The 17,221-nt window shown below is 41.2% G+C and overlaps 1 protein-coding gene across 1 annotated transcript; it reads left to right on the top strand.

Annotated features, from left to right (window-relative positions):
- The first annotated feature begins 2,132 nt into the window (after positions 1-2,132).
- Positions 2,133-9,322, top strand: LOC132773367 (tetraspanin-18-like). The gene is made up of 6 exons (XM_060772620.2): positions 2,133-2,294; positions 3,033-3,224; positions 3,699-3,773; positions 5,639-5,737; positions 7,390-7,569; positions 9,173-9,322. The coding sequence occupies exons 1-6, from the start codon at positions 2,238-2,240 to the stop codon at positions 9,320-9,322; spliced, it is 753 nt and encodes a 250-aa protein (XP_060628603.2). The 5' UTR covers positions 2,133-2,237.
- The last annotated feature ends 7,899 nt before the right edge of the window (positions 9,323-17,221 follow it).

The following is a 17,221-nucleotide window of genomic DNA, read 5'->3' as shown; positions in this document are numbered from 1 at the left end:
AAATTTAGTTCAAATCACAACTTACCTAGATTTAAAATTACAAATTTACAAATCAAGCTGCCAACTGAGCACATGCTGTTATAGCAAGGCTCTGATTGTACTGGCATTTACAAGGGTTATCTGGAAAGTAAGATTACAACGCACGTAACTCTCGTGGGGAATTTTGGCAGGGGAAGTTGGTATCACTTCCATGTAGCGGGAAACCAGTGCAAGTGAACAAGTAGTGCCTGTTGTCAGTAGCTCATCAACTGACGTGGTAAAGGTTCAAATGAGTGTGTTCATTCTGTTTCCCTCCAAGTGTGAGGTTCTCACTGTAAAACACTACCTAAATGCTAAGGGCATGAACAGTGCTGCGATTCATCGCGAAATCATTTCAGTTTATGGAGGGGACGTAATGTCATGACGGCATGTGACAAAATGGGTGCGGAATATATTGTGAGACCATGAAGAAACTTTGCAGAGCCATCCAAAACGAACATCATGGAATGGTGATGGCGGGAGTCTGTCTCCTTCACTACAATGCGCGTCTGCACACTGCTCATGCAGCACAAGAGTTGTTGACTTCACAGCCCCGATTTTGCACCCAGTGACTATTATCTGTTCACTAAATTGAAGGAACACCTTGGTGGAAAACACTTTTCTGATGAAAAGGAAGTGAAAATAGAAGTGATGAACTGGCTGAAAAAGGCAGAGGGAAACTTCTATGACACAGGCATCAAAACCTCGTCCCATTAATGAGAAAATTTATTGAACTGAATGGTGATTATGTGGAAAAATAATGTCATACTTATGCTACAAACCATGTATATGTTATTAAAATATATTCATTCTTTGTATTTAAAAAATATTGTAATCTTACTTTCCATACTTTATACAAGTCTACTAACTACCAGTATAATGTAATAATTAAAAATCTTTAGATAATTGGAGGTGGCCAGCTCAACTCTCACTTCATGCTTATGCAATGCATTTATCTCCTGTTCTCAAACCTCCCTTTGCCCATTAGCAAAGTAGAAAAAATTGCTTTGTTAAAGTGGTTAACTTTTACTGAGAAATATAAATGGAGTATGTCACCAGGAACATCTAAATACTAAGGCTACAGTCTAAATGCAGGCTACCTGGGAATAATAGGTAGGTGAGTGAATCCAATAGATGTTGATCCATCATTTTGTTGACAGTTCCTGACCTCTCATCAAGATAACGTTGTTACAGAGCCTTGTATGAACCTTGAAAACCAACTGGAGCAGGCCCGTAGCCAGGATTTTGATTGGGGGGGGGAGTTTGATTGGGGGGGCAGTTTGATTCCAGGGGGGTCAGGATGTATCCTAGCAAACCTTTTGTATCATTATCCCAATACCCCAATGGATATGGATATATTGAGCATAGTGATCAGATCATGATATGAATAAACATAATAGTTTAAATAATGTACTAGTAAGGTCTTCTTGTGGACCACCCTGAGAATTGGGGGAGGGGGGCTCAAGCTCCCCCCCCCAACTATGGGCCTGAACCGGAGTTATTTAGTTCTGGGATTTTTTTGGTAGCATAAGCTTTTGTCTGGTAGACCTCTGTCTCCAGTCAATTTCAAAATATCACTTTATTTCCCAGTTCCAGAGCATAATTCACTTGGTTTGCACTATATATAACTAAATCTGAATTCAAACCCTACACTTTATATGCCACCAGAAACCTCAAAAAGGAAGCTAAGTTTTGTTCCTACATCACTAGCACTGAGGCTGTGTTAATTTGATGACAATTATAAGAACGTTATCTTATAACTTTCATCAGCAGTTCCAAGGAAGAACAGAGCATGGATATTTAGTTGAGCTAGCAGTGGTTCTCAACTTGTGGCTCCCCAGGTGTTTTGGCCCACAACTCCCAGAATCCCAGCCAGTTTACTAGCTGTTAGGATTTCTGGGAGTTGAAAGCCAAAACATCTGGGGACCCACAAGTTGCACACCACTGAGCTATAGCAAGGAAAAGCAAAGCTTAAAATACATAGTTTCCTTTTGGCCTATATCTAGAAATCCTTAGCCAGAATTCAGGAAGTAATAGTCCAACAAGTAATTGTTCAAAGCACTCTGATTTTACTGTATCTCAACCAAACTTTTATGTTTCATTTGTCTCTGGATTATAGGTAATAATTTCCCCAAGATCTCATTGATATTTGTTTCCTTTTTCTTTAGAGGCTGTTGGTTGTTTCTACAGATACCTGCTGGACCAAAGTTTGCATCAAGATGACAGTTCTATCTCTTATGAAATATTTGATGTTTGTGTTCAATGGACTAGTGTTTGTGAGTATTTGGTGGGCCTGAATATTTATACCTCTCAGAATTTGTCCAACTGCTGTGGGTAAAACTACCTGAGTTCATCTCAGACCCAAAGCTTTATCTGATTTACAATGGAGAAATCAATGATTTCCTACACATTTTTAAAATAGAAGATTTTGATCAAATTCACAGGCATAGCAGCCTTTCTGGATGGATGAAATCCAATAAATTGCTGTGGTGGGTGGTCAGGAGTCAGAGGGAAGAAACAACTATCACGTTTTTACAACATTCTTTTGATGAAAGTGAGCATTAAGAGCTACCTTGTCTTTTGGCAAAATACATTTGTCCTTCTTGGAAGAGAAGGCCTTTGGCTCAGAAACCTTTTGGAGTGTGAGACAGCAAGCGCTTAAACAGTAGTTTTAAGAGTTAGGATGAGGAGAGCAAAGTGTGGCTCTCCAAGTGTTGTTGGACTACAACTTTCAACATTCCTCACTAATGGTGATACTGGCTTGTGTTCATGAAAGCAAAAGCATGACCATATCTGGAGAGTCACAATTTGACCACTCCCAATTTAAGAGATTAACTAGACCAGTGGTTTTCAACCTATGGGTCCAAAGGTGTTTTGCTCTACAACTCCCAGAAATCCCAACCAGTTTACCAGCTGATAGGGCTTCTGGGAGTTGAAGGCCAAAACATTTGGGGACCCACAGGTTGAGAACCACTGAACTAAACAGTTACCTTCATGTATGTGTCTTTTTTCAGGTCGCTGGCATCTCTCTCCTGTGCGTGGGCATTTGGGTGATTGCTGATCCTGAAGGAGTCCGGAATGTCATCTCTAGTTCATACCTCAGTGCAGGGGTTTTCCTTATCATCTTTGTAGGAGTGGCACTTTCATTCCTTGGTTTCTTGGGCTGTTATGGAGCCATCGCTCGAAACAGGAAAGTGTTGTTGCTTGTAAGTGAATTGCAGTTTCTTATGAATTATGGGTAAACATTGAGCTAAATGTGGACTAGGAAGGGATTATAATGGGTGAGACCAGCAACTGTGCTACACTGAGTGACACATTGAGTAGTGTGCTGGCAAGAAAAGCTTGTGGGATATCAACACCCTGTTTGCCATATTTTGGTTTCTTTCACACTATACAGATATAGCACTTTGAGGACACTTTTACTGCGACACCAAGCTTACAAACCTCAGATTTTGATGCAACCAAGGTAGTTAGAGTGGTATCAGACTGTAATAATTGTGCAGTCTGGAAGGGTTATCAAAATCAGTTTCTGGAACAATGCATGACAGAACCAAAGGCTATTGGCAACTTTTGATAATTGCTGATTGGGTCAGCATTTGCAGGCAATTTTATATTCATTTCTAACACAGCAAGGAGGAACAGGTCTGATTCTCTTCTTCCTTGATCTTCTCACCCCACAGTTCTTTCTGCTGATACTGCTTGTGTTCACTGTGGAAATTGTAGCTGCTATACTCATTCACATCCACGGACAAAAGGTAACAATTAGGCTTGAACTGGAGGTGCAAGGTGGGGGTACAAGAAGTATCTGCTTTTCTGCTAGTATGTCAACAAAATAGTACAACTCTTAGGGCTGCCTTTTCTTCTGTATGCTAGAATTTAGCAGTTGCAATTAAGCTATTTAGAAAGAATCAGGCATCTGGGGGCAAACATTGGCTGATGGGTGGCATCCGGGTGGTATTCATGGAATATAGCTGCAATTGTTATTTCCATGAATTAGGCCACTATATTTACTCACACTTTAAAAGTAATTTGATGTTCATAACTCATTATGTTATCTAAAACAGGGTTTCTTAAACCTTTCAACTCGTTAGCCCTTTTGGCCTGAGAAATTTTTACATGATCCCAGGTACATGGACATATATAATAGGCATAAAAATCAAACAATTACTGAAAATAAATCAGCATTTGCAAGGCTTGCTAAACAGGCTGATTTTTTTTATGATGTATGGCTGAAGCATCTCCTGCAAAGTCCAACATATTGTGTAATGCTATTTCCAGAAATCTTTTACTGTTGCCAAATTATTTGTGACTCCAACATTGAGCTAAGACAGGCATGGGCAAACTTCAGCCCTCCAGGTGTTTTGGACTTCAACTGCCACAATTCCTAACAGCCGGTAAACTGGCTGGGATTTCTGGGTGTTGAAATCCAAAACACTTGGAGGGCTGAAGTTTGCCCATGCCTGAACTAAGAGGGGACCATTTGGGGTTGGAACTCACAGTTTAAGAAGCAGTGATCTAGAATGAAGAAGTTGCTCTAACTACAAGGAGATCTAGACTTTTATCTATCCATCTATCCATGCATTCATCCATTTATAAAACTTCAGTGTTGTGTCTGAGGTGCCTATACACTACAGTGCTTATTGTAGCTACCTTGCCTATAGTGGCTTACTCTCTCCTCAAAGTAGCCAAATCTGGGATAGCTGGCTACTCCAAAGAGCATGCCAGCCAGTTCCCTCTTGTGATAGGAAAACTACCAGTGGAAACCTATGAAAATTATATTAGTTGCCTCAAATTGAGTTTTTTCAGTGGGATACATTGAGCCCAACAGGCACTCTGTGTTAAAATATCTTGGCGGTGGCAACAACCACAAATACCTACACATCCTGAGGCAAGGTGTCAGTCTGTGTCATGTGAGAGTGGACCTTATTCTGGATTGAATAGCCTAGATTAGAATTATAGGTGTATTGTCTTTTGCTCTTGGGGAAGTCTGACATAAGAATATAGCTTTAATTAAAATCAAGTTTGCTAGAGGGAAATATGGAAAAATGGTCTGCTGGGAACCCGATCCCTCCTTCGCACATATCTCCACTCCTACAAAGTCTAGAGATATTTTTTTAATGAAAGCTTGGAATGTGGGCCAGATGAAGGTCCAAACAGGCATAGGGCGGCATGCCTAGAATCCAGGTAAAACCAGGACTAACCTAGCAGCATGCAACTTACAATGCATTTTTTTTTGCATTCACTGGCACAGCCTCAATATTTTTACAAATATGTTGAGGTGATTTTTTTTGCTTTTGTTCCAACTTGCACAAAACCAGCAATATCAGCAGCTTTGTTTTTCTCACATACCACAATTTGCTAAACCAGCTAAAAGTAATCCGCAACCAAAAATGGAAGTGACATCATGTCACTTTTGAAAAACACAGTGGTGTGTCCAAAAAAGAAAATTGATCCCTGAGCCTTGGTGCACCTGCCCATCTCTCTTGTTGCTAGACACCACCGTGGTGAATATCGGCATTCAAAGCCAGTTTTGGCAGCCTTAGTCATGACCAGCACCATATCCATTTGAGTGTTGTGTTTCTTAGCAGGATAAAGTACTTCTGCACTCTTCTTTCTTCAGATACGAGATGATTTTTTGCTGACTCAGCTACAGCAGAATTACCAAGGAGATAACAGCTCTGATGTGTTCTCCAGAACTTGGAACACATTAATGATCATGGTATGGTTGGTAAAGGAATTGCTTTATTCAGATCTCTACTCAGCCAATACACTCGCAGCCAGCATGTAGTAGGAACAATAGTGACTTGGGAATGCATTATCATTGGTCCCAAAAGGGAAACTGAGAATAGATGTATGATTGATTCCATCCAGCATAGCACAGTTGTTCTATCCATCTGGTATTATTGTTTCCAGACAAAGCAATCAGTCTGATAGGCACTTGGGCACAATAAACCATAACTGCGCATTTGTAAAGTGACTGAAATTCAGCAGAGACACATATATTGGGAGTCTACATATCAAGAGTTGTGATTTTATTTATTTATTAATAATTAAAGTAAGGTTCCACGCATTCTGCAGTGGGTTACACACCATTATGGTTGCATTTTAAACAAAATGGTTCCTTTTGAAGTGAGGAATAGAAAATGTCTGAAATCGGCACAAGATAGAACTTGTGGCATGGTTCTCCACCTCCATTATTTTGTGAGGCCACTTTTTTTTATTAAATTAGATTTATAATGTAACATTGTTAGTAATATATGCAGAGATGAACCCATTTTCTTCAACTTATGTCTTTTTCATGATGATTGTAGAGGCTGGAATTCACTACTTACCTCACACAATAATACCTACTCTCTCAAGACTCATTCTCCTTCTGTGAAATATTTAGTGACCAGAAGAGATTGGGGGATGTGGGATGAACCAGGCATTTGCCATGGTGTTGTGTCCCGACTGTTGTGGCTTATGTATATACACACAAACACACGCACACACATTATACCACAATTATAAAATTACCAAAAATATCAAAATAACATTACAATTGAGGTGGTGGTGGTGGTGGTGGTGATTAGCAGAGGAAAGTCCAGAACTGCAAGATAAGTTTGGAATCTTTTTAAGAGGGTGAAGGAATTGCCATATCTTGAGCTCACATCTGAATACCAGGACTGTGCAGTTGCCTTTGTGAAAATAAAAACCCAAGGGAAATGTATCAGCCTCAGAAATATTTGGATTTGCTCCCAATAAAAAAATGGACAGGGCCCAAGGCTTTAAATCCATTTTGAGAAAGCTCGTTAGAAAGATACAGCCAAACCAAAATCTGGCATAGTTTTACCCTTCCTTAAACGCTACAACTTCACCAAAAATGGAAAAAAATGTCAATCAGGAAAGCAGAGGAAAGATTATAGTCCTAAGGATTGATTGTTCAAGTGTACAATCAGGGAATTACTTTGCCGGGTGTCTCATTTCACTTGCAATTGACAGATTCTTGTCATAAATTTCCCATCCCCAAGAAATAAGACCTTCTTTTATGTAGATGCTTGGTAATGAATTCATCAGAATAAAGAGAGTGGTGCCAGTGTTCTCAGATAATTCTAGAAATAAATGCATCCAGATACTTTAGACAGGCGTGAAAAAATGTAGTCCCTGGACTGCAACAGCCCCCCGGCAGTATGGAGAGATAACGAATGCCAGGAGTTGAAGTCTACAAATATCTAAAGGGCCAAATTTTGCTCTTTTGTAAAAGCAAAGATAATGGGAATATAGAAGCAGCAACATGCACACCAACATACACATAAGACCAACTAAAGTCCCTTGAACTGAATCACATTTGGAAGAGTAGCTTTTGATTGTCATGCTTTCATCCTCTTTTAGTTTGCATGTTGTGGCATTTCAGGACCTGATGATTTTCAGGAGTGCTCCTCTTTCCGGGAGAAGCAGCCGGATGACTTGTGGCCTCATGCCTGCTGCACTCATGCCAGCTTCAAAAAGAGGACTCAGCCTCTGGACTTGAAACACTGTAAACAACGAGATCCTACATTTATCAATAGCCAGGTAAGGATATTTGCTAAATTTACTCAGGCAATCCCTTATTGTCCAAGTATGATGGCCTTCCAAGTGTAGGGTCTTGGCGGTGAGTCCGTAGGTGACTGTGGAGCCCTGTTCTTGTCCCACATGTTCTTCCACAGTGAGGACATCAGTTTCCAGGTGGAAGGTGGTCCCAGTCAGGGTTGGCTTGATGTGCCTTCCTCTTGGCACGTTCTCCCTTTCACCCTCCATTCTTGCCTCTTTGAATTCCACAGCACTGCGGGTCACAACTTCACTGCTATGCAAACCCTTTGAGTTTCTCACTGACTTGCTAGGATAGAGGTTAAGCAGACCATTTACTGATGTAATTTTATCTTATGTCAAGAGAGCCTATCAAACTCCAGTCAATGTACATATATGCCAGGTTATATATGTATATATAATTGTTGACCAACCAAGGACTTAGTTGATAAAAGTCCCCAGCTCATGGAAGCTTACACCACAGAAAATCTGTTAGTTTTTAATGTGCCATAAGAGTGGTATGTGTGTGTGCATGCATGCATGTGCATGCTTCAGGTTATGTCTGTATTTCTCTTCTTTCAACTCTCTATTAAAACTTCACTTATGAACAAAGCATCAAATCTCAGGAAGCTTTCAGCCACCACACTTTTGTCCAATTTGGGACCTCCCTTTACCTAACAATAACAACAATAATAATTCTTACGCCTCTCTCATTGTAGCTTGAGGTGGGTTACGATATAGCTAAAACATGTAATTATTATACAAATACATATATTAAAATGTATTTCTACAACATGCATATATTAAAATACACAAACAATTATTAAAGCATAGTGGACACAAGACGTGGGTTTAAAATTCATGATTAAAATTGGCTGGATTTTAGGATCCAATCTGGGCATGAAGAAGAACCTTCTTGAAGAACCAGATTGGAAAGGGGTCTTTCAGTTATTTTTGGCAATGCTAATTCTATCTAAAATCTTGTAGGAAAAGCTTTTTCTTTGCCTAGATATTTCAATTTGAAAAATGTTTTTGAACACCTAAATGTTTTAATGCAATAGTCTGACACTGGCCTCATAAATAGCTGGCCAAGGAACTCTCATGATATAATAGTGGGTTGTCAGATCATTCCCCAAGATTTCAAGGCCAAAACTAGAGACCAGGGAGTAGGTCCTTATTAGAAATGTCACATAAACAAGCATTGGGAATGGAACTGCTTCTGGGCCAGCTGATTGTGGAAATGGGCTTGAGGGGAATCCAAGTAAGTGGGTATCAAATCTGATAAAACCTAGCTAAATGGTTAATATACATGGCTTCTACTGCCTTCTATTTAGGATCTGCATCATGCATGAATACACGACAGAATACACGACACATTGTGGCTAAGACATCCATTAAGAATACTTGACATCCCTTGAAAGCTTTAAGACCTAATTTGCTGGCATGTTGTTTGCAAAGATGTAGCATAGGGAAAGATCTTCTAAAAATTAAGTCCTGAACTATATCTACTGCTGTAGGGTGGTCCACTATAGTAAATACTTTGTAATCTTATTGAGACTCTCAGCTATCCTTGGAACAATTTTAATTAAGTTCCTTTTATTCCCTACAGGGTTGTTTCTCTACAATTGCCAGGATATTGAAGAAATATGTTTCCATTACTGAAGGCTGTTGTTTTGGAGTCATAGCCATTGAGGTAAAGCAATCTTGTGTTAATAAAAGAAGAGAACCTCATATTTCCTTGATGGGAATACATGACTAATACATGTTATGTCACTCTCCTAAAAGGACAGTACATACAGTAAATATATAAATTAATTATGGCTTTGGGAGCACTTTAGCGCCAGATATCTACTTCTCCATGTGAACAGTATGGCTGTGTGACTCAGTTCAATAATAATAATAATAATAATAATAATAATAATAATAATAATATAATAGATCTGCAAAGACTCTGGCATAAGCCAGTCAAGGTGGTCCCAGTGGTGATTGGCACTTTGGGTGCAGTGCCTAAAGACCTTGGCCTGCACTTAAACACAATTGGCGCTGACAAAATTACCATCTGCCAGCTGCAGAAGGCCACCTTATTGGGATCTGCATGCATTATTCACTGATACATCACACAGTCCTAGACACTGTGTGATTCAATACAACAGCCAGCAGAGTCTCTGCTGTGGAGTCATCTTGTTGTGTTTATAATAATAATAATAATAATAATTATTATTATTATTATTATTATTATTATTTAATTGTATTCCACCCTATCTCCCTGAGGGAATTCAAGCAGATTTCAGCATACACAGACACAAAGGCAAACATTCAATGCCTAGAAACAGCGAAACATAGATAACACATAAACACAGATAAAGGTAAAGGCTCTGAGGGGTGGTGCTCATCTCCATTTCTAAGCTGAAGAGCCTGCGTTGTTTGTAGACACCTCGTAGGTCATGTGGTCGGCATGACTGCACGGAGCGTTGTTTACCTTCCTGCCAAGGTGGTACCTATTGATCTACTCACATTTACATGCTAGGTTGGTAGATGCTGGGGCTAACAGTGGGAGCTCACCCCATCCCGTGGATTCAAACTGCCAACATTCCAGTCAGCAAGTTCAGCAGCTCAGTGGTTTAACCCATTGCGCCACCATGGCCCCTAGGCAGTTGTGAAGAGCTATGTAAAAACAGCCCACAAGAACTATCTTAGCATTCCCCATAAATAACTAGCTGGGTAGAACACTGAGAGCCAGCATGGTAGGGATCCACGCCCTGGCTGTCTATGGCCGAATCATGTAAGTGTCTTGTGCAGGCATTACACCGATCTGTGCCTTTTCAGGCTTGTTATGAATGAAGGCATCTATTAACTTTGTTGCACAAGCTAACTACCTGCCTCCAGGATCCCCTATAATGCAGTTGCCAGCAGTGTTCCTGCATATATATGAAGACAGCAATCTCCTAGAGGGTCATTTAAGCTTCTGAGAGAGTGATACTTTATTTGCCCATCTGGCTGCAGGAACACAGCTGGATGGAGATACCAGGGAAGAAGAAAGATGGGTTACATTTGCAGGGAGTAGGGCAGGAAGGGAAACAATGCTCAATGAAGGTCTATGCTCCACCAGGGCTCCGTCAAGGTGCTTCGGAGAGGAAGGCAACACCTTTTCAGAACTGTTCTGCCTTCTTGCTCTTGATCTCCTTGATCCCCTCAACTGAATTAAAGTGGTAGACGGGAGGCCAAAGTGGCTTGTCTTGAAAAGGGCACTGACGTGGAAGTTGCTTAAACCTTTCCCCTTATTTTATCGTTTTCTCCCCTCAGATGTTTGCCATGTTCTTTTCATGTTGCCTCTACCGCTACTTTGACTGAAAACACCTGCTTGGCTCTGAGGAAACAGATCATATGGCAAATGAATTACCTGTGGAAACAGCTTTGAATTGTTCAATCAAACCAGAAATATTAGCCTCCAAACCAAGGTTGGGCAGCTGCACCAGGGATGGTAGCCAGTTTTTACCGTTGTGTCCCCCCCACCCTAAAGTTGCACCAGTTTTCATTAAGCTTTATTTCTGTCACTTCTAGCTTTGATTTAGCTTTATTTTTAGCTGGCATTCAGTTTTCTTTAACTGGGGAATTAATAAAGCCAAACCATTACATTATAGTGTATTTTTTGCAGTGGTCCAGGCAATGTGGAAGTAATATGTCACTTCTAAAATATTTAAATGTGTTTAGGGCTTTGGGAATGTCTTCCAGTTCACAAAAAAGTGTCAGCTGACTGCATACAGGTAGCAGGCCACACTTAGCCCAACTTTGTTGTTGTTGTTGTTATTGCGTGCCTTCAGGTTGTTTCCACCTGACCCTAAGATAGTGGTTCTCAACCTTCCTAATGTTGCAACCCCTTAATACAGCTCCTCATGTTGTGGTAACTCCCAACCATAAAATTATTTTCGTTGCTACTTCATAACTGTAATTTTGCTACTATTATGAATCGTAATGTGAATATCTGATATGCAGGATATATTTTCATTTACTGGACCAAATTTGGCACAAATGCCCAATGCGCCCAAATTTGAATACTGGAGGGGTTGGGGGGGGGGTTTGATTTTGTCATTTGGGAGTTGTAGTTAGTGGGATTTATCGTTCACCTACAATCAAAGAGCATTCTGAACTCCACCAACAATGGAATTGAACCAAACTTGGCACACAGAACTCCCATGACCAACAGAAAATACGGGAAGGGTTTGGTGGGCATTGACCTACAGTTTTGGAGTTGTAGTTCACTTACCTCCAGAGAACACTGTGGATGCAAACAATGATGGATCTGAACCAAACTTGGCACATAGAATCATAAAATCAAAGAGTTGGAAGAGACCTCATGGGCCATCCAGTCCAACCCCCTGCCAAGAAGCAGGAATATTGCATTCAAATCACCCCTGACAGATGGCCATCCAGCCCCTGTTTAAAAGCTTCCAAAGAAGGAGCCTCCACCACACTCCGGGGCAGAGAGTTCCACTGCTGAACGGCTCTCACAGTCAGGAAGTTCTTCCTCATGTTCAGATGGAATCTCCTCTCTTGTAGTTTGAAGCCATTGTTCCGCGTCCTAGTCTCCAAGGAAGCAGAAAACAAGCTTGCTCCCTCCTCCCTGTGGCTTCCTCTCACATATTTATACATGGCTATCATGTCTCCTCTCAGCCTTCGCTTCTTCGGGCTAAATATGCCCAGCTCCTTAAGCCGCTCCTCATAGGGCTTGTTCTCCAGACCCTTGATCATTTTAGTCGCCCTCCTCTGGACACATTCCAGCTTGTCGATATCTCTCTTGAATTGTGGTGCCCAGAATTGGACACAATATTCCAGGTGTGGTCTAACCACAGCAGAATAGAGGGGTAGCATTACTTCCCTAGATCTAGACACTATGCTCCTATTAATGCAGGCCAAAAACTCATTGGCTTTTTTTGCCGCCACATCACATTGTTGGCTCATGTTTAACTTTTTGTCCATGAGGACTCCAAGATCTTAATATGCCAAAATGTGAACACTGGTGGAATTTGGGGAAAATAGACTTGACATTTGGGAGTTGTCGTTGCTGGGATTTATAGTTCACTTACAATCAAAGAGCATTCTCAACCCCAGTAATGATCAAATTGGGCCAAACTTCTCACACAGAATGCCCATGGCCAACAGAAAATACTGTGTTTTCTGATAGTCTTTGGGGACCCCTCTGACACCCCCATGATCCCCCCCCCCCCCCAGGGTCCTGACCCGCAGGTTGAGAAACGCTGCCCTAAGACAACCCTATCATGGTATTTTCTTGGCAATGTTTGCTCAGAGAGGGTTTGCCTTTACCTTCCTCTTTGGCTGATAAAGTGTGACATCCCCAAGATTACCAAGTGATTGTCTATGGGTGAGCAGAGATTTGAACTGTGCTTCTCAGTTTCAGGAGTCAAATGTTCAAACCTCTACACTACACTGTCTATCAGCTCAACCCTGATATTGACTAAACACAATAAACAAGAATGGCTCCAGATGTACCAGTTTGTTGCTTTTTGGAGGTAGTGTTGATCAAGAGATGGGGGAGTTTACAAAAAAGGCATTTCTATAAGTAACCCCCTCTTGCAAGACTATTTGTGGTATAAATGAGAATAACTGATTTGAGCAAATCTATGTCAAAGTCATACAGTGCTGGGAAAGATCACATCCCATCCAAGTATTGCATTAGTCTGACAAATTGCAGAAATGGGTTTCAGTTTTTGATGCCAAGAAACAGAATTGGCATTGATTCATGAGAGCCAACATGTCACTCTCAGACCTTGACTTATGTGATGCCAGAGAATAATATATTTCATGTTAATACTCAGGCCAAAACCCTGCTGAGTGCATTCTGCTCGCCATTGTATTATTCTCAGGGTTGCACAGCAGCGGTTAAGAAAGGCTGACAAGACCTGCTGCCTTAATACCGCTTATTTCTGCAATGCCTTATTTCTTTCATGGCTGTTTTTCCTCCATGGAGCACCATCAAAATAATGGCCTCGGTGCATATGGCTACCATCCCTCTACCACATAATTATAATTTGGTATGATCAGGTGTAAAACTAATAAAAGGTGCTGGATATAGATAACGGGCTAAATAAGCCATGAGTTAGATTTGTTCCATTCGTTTCTATGGAAATTTAATTCCACTAAATTTAGATCTAGTCCATCAGATGCTGGGCACCCCTTTTCTTCATTAGATAGGACTTCTAATTTGGATGTTCAATAGATAGATCAGTGGTTCCTAACCTGTGGTCCATGGACCACCAGTGGTCCGCAAGAACTAAAATATGGTTTGTGGCCTCACTGTTACTACACCGTTGCAACGAGAGAGACTGGTCTTGTGAAACCCTCTTATAGTGCTGAGACTTGTTCAATATGATTTTCTGTGGGCCAGCAGATGGCAACAACTGGATGCCATATGTTCTGTATCAGAAACTAGAGCTGATGTGGTCTATTTTATTAGTTTATTACTAGCCTGGACAGGGATTCAGTGATGCTGTTTAGTTGCTTATTTATTTATTTATTTATTTATTTACAGTATTTATATTCCACCCTTCTCATCCCACAGGGGACTCAGGGTGGATCCCAATGCACACATTCAATGCCACAGACACACAACATATATATATATATATACACATACACATACATACATACACACGGTGGAGCAGTGGGTTAAAGCACTGAGCTGCTGAGCTTGTTGATCGAAAGGTCGCAGGTTCAATTCCGGGGAGCGGCGTGAGCTTCCGCTGTTAGCCCTAGCTTCTGCCAACCTAGCAGTTCGAAAACATGCAAATGTAAGGCGGGAAGGTAACGGCGCTCCATGCAGTCATGCCGGCCACATGACCTTGGAGGTGTCTACGGACAACGCTGGCTCTTCGGCTTAGAAATGCAGATGAGCACCACACCCCAGAGTCAGACATGACTGGACTTAATGTCAGGGGACTACCTTTACCTTTACCTTTATACATACACACACACACATACACAGAGACACACTGGCTATTTAACTTGCAGCTTCATGGGGGTATGCTTTTTAAATTCCAGTCACCAGAGGAGCTGTTGCTTCACCATCCACTTGTGACACTGATGGAGTACTTATCATTCTTTTGCACGCTGCTGGAGAGTTTTTTATGGTGTTGTAAATTAGTTAAATTATCCGCCCTGCATAAGCGGTACCTAAATTTCCTACTTGACAGATGCAACTGTCTTTCGGGCTGCAAAGGTTGACAGCAAGCTAGACAAATGGCCAGAAGCTCGCTCTGATCCAGGCTGACTTTGAACTTGTGACCTTTTGGTCAGTAGTGATTTTAATGCAGCTGACTCCCAACCAGCTGTGCCGCAACCTGGTCCTATTATGCTATAGTTCTGTTAGGAACAGCTATTTACCAAGGCAAAGAATTGGTTTAGGTATGTTTTAACAAGCCTTATGTTTGTTCTGATCATGGAACACATGCATGTGCTACTGATCTATTGCAACATTTAAGCAAGCAATGGGAAGGCTTTCTTTGTTGTGGAACACTAACTGTGGCATGACTCTATTTGGGTACCCCCCCTTACTTTTTGTTTTAATAGTGTTGAGTTGTTTAAAATTGTCAGCATCTTTAAAGCTCTTTTATTAACTTTACACAAGATCTCAAGATACAAAGGAGGATAAGACCTGCATTTTGCTCCCTTATTTAGCTTGCTGCTTCCAGAGACTGTGAAGGACGTTGTTCCATATTAACCTGGAAAAGAGAAGGTTGAGGTGACACGATAGCCATGTTTAAATATTTGAAAGGATGTCATATTCAATGGATTCAAGTGTCGGAAAACAGTAAGAACTGACAGTAAGAGCTGTTCAATAGTGGAATATGCTGCCACCTCAGAGTGTGGTGGGGACTCCTCTCTGGAGGTTTTTAAATAGAGGCTGGGTGATCATCTGTCAAGAGTGCTTTGATTGTGTGCTCATGCATAGCAGGTGGTTGGACTGGGTGGCCCTTCTGGTCTTTTCTAGCTGAATAATTGGAAAAAATTTATGATTCTATAAGAATTGAACAATGATTCAGCTGCAGGAATAGTTGGCTGCTCTGAGTGGAAGTGAGATTTTGTGTGTGTGTGAATATGTGTGTGACAATGCACTCTGGCCCTTTGTTGAGTTCTTGTTAAGCCAACAGGAATGCAGCAGAGGGCTCTCACAGACCAAAAGCACCACTCCTTTAAAAGGAAAAAGGAATGAATGGAAATTACAAAAGAAATGCTGCCACAGTGACAATGAATAAATAATGGCCTGCATCCAGGATCTGCTTCCCACTAATGGGAAGGTTCAGCTTATGGGAGGTCCCTCTGCCCCTTTTGAGAGGGATTTCCCCCTCCCGCTCCTCAAATGGCCCTATTTAGCAAGATGTATTGATCTTCCCTGTAGATTGCAAGGGGGAGGGCTGACATGAGACGGAGAGATGGAGAAATCTGCTTCTGGCAGTCCATTTGCACACACCTCAAACTGGAACCAACCCAATTATGTATTAATGCTGCAGCTGTATTATCTCTGTAATCTCAGTTGAGGCCTTGAGCAGGTGATGTGGAACCAATTTTAACTGTGGTCATCCAGGTTCACAACTCTGTAAACTGAATGAAACAAAGATGATTTCCAGGTTATACACAAATCTAAGTTTTTGAAGTAAGTCAGTCAGGGTGAGATACATGGATAGCACAAAATAAATTTGTGTTGTCGAAGACTTTCATGGCTGGAATCACTGGGTTGCTGTGAGTTTTCCGGGCTGTATGGCCATGTTCCTGAAACAATCTCTCCTGATGTTTCGCCCACATCAGTGGCAGGCATAGATAGATTTCAATGGCTTCTCTGTGTAGTCTGACATGGTGGTTGTTAGAGTGGTCCAGCATTTCTGTGTTCTCAAATAATATGCTGAGAAGCCATTGAAATCCACAAAAATGTGGACAATTTCAACAGAAAGGAGGAAATCATTAAAAAGTACAAAATCTGGCTACCAGTATTTAAAAAACTTTAAAATCAGGAAGGTAAATAAAGAGCAACACTCAAAAACAGGGGAGTTCCTGACAGGAAACAATCAGGGCCAGCAAACACCCCCAACAAAGGATTCCCTCAAGCAGGAAGCAGCCAGACTTTGAAGCTGCTAGGCAATTCAATGCTAATCAAGGTGGTCATTTGCAACATTCACACTTGCCTCAAATAGACAAGAGTTCTTTCTTTCACCCTGGACATTCCACAGATACATAAACCTCACTTGCCTAGTTTCCAACAGACTTCACAACCTCTGAGGATGCCTGCCATAGATGTAGGTGAAAGGTCAGGAGAGAATGCTTCTGGAACATGGTCAAACAGTCCAGAAAACTCACAGAAACCAAAATGTCAGTTTATGCCTGAATCAAAGCATTTTATTATTTCAAAGAGAGAAAAATTGAGAGAATTTTTTTTTCTTAGGGTCGGATGGCCCTTGTGGTCTCTTCCAACTCAGTTATATTATTATCTGATAGGAGCTCCATTCCTTCAAATCAACTCCTCAGAGGGATAACTACTGCAACCCAAGGGGGCTCCCAAGTTCCTGGCCAACTTCCTGTCACTTCTTAGCTTGTGCCTCTGGTTCAAATGCCTTTTAGGATTACAACAGAAATGTTACAAACACGCTCC

The sequence above is a fragment of the Anolis sagrei genome, chromosome 4 (assembly GCF_037176765.1).
Source record: "Anolis sagrei isolate rAnoSag1 chromosome 4, rAnoSag1.mat, whole genome shotgun sequence".
Taxonomy (NCBI): Eukaryota; Metazoa; Chordata; class Lepidosauria; order Squamata; family Dactyloidae; genus Anolis; species Anolis sagrei.
This window is presented reverse-complemented; position numbering and strand designations above follow the sequence as displayed.

Excerpts from the sequence above, each read along its gene's own strand:
- LOC132773367 (XM_060772620.2), top strand. The coding sequence starts at position 2,238 with ATGACAGTTCTATCTCTTATGAAATATTTGATGTTTGTGTTCAATGGA. Across the intron at positions 3,225-3,698 it reads ACAGGAAAGTGTTGTTGCTT|TTCTTTCTGCTGATACTGCT; the intron begins GTAAGTGAATTG and ends CTCACCCCACAG. Across the intron at positions 3,774-5,638 it reads TTCACATCCACGGACAAAAG|ATACGAGATGATTTTTTGCT; the intron begins GTAACAATTAGG and ends TTCTTTCTTCAG.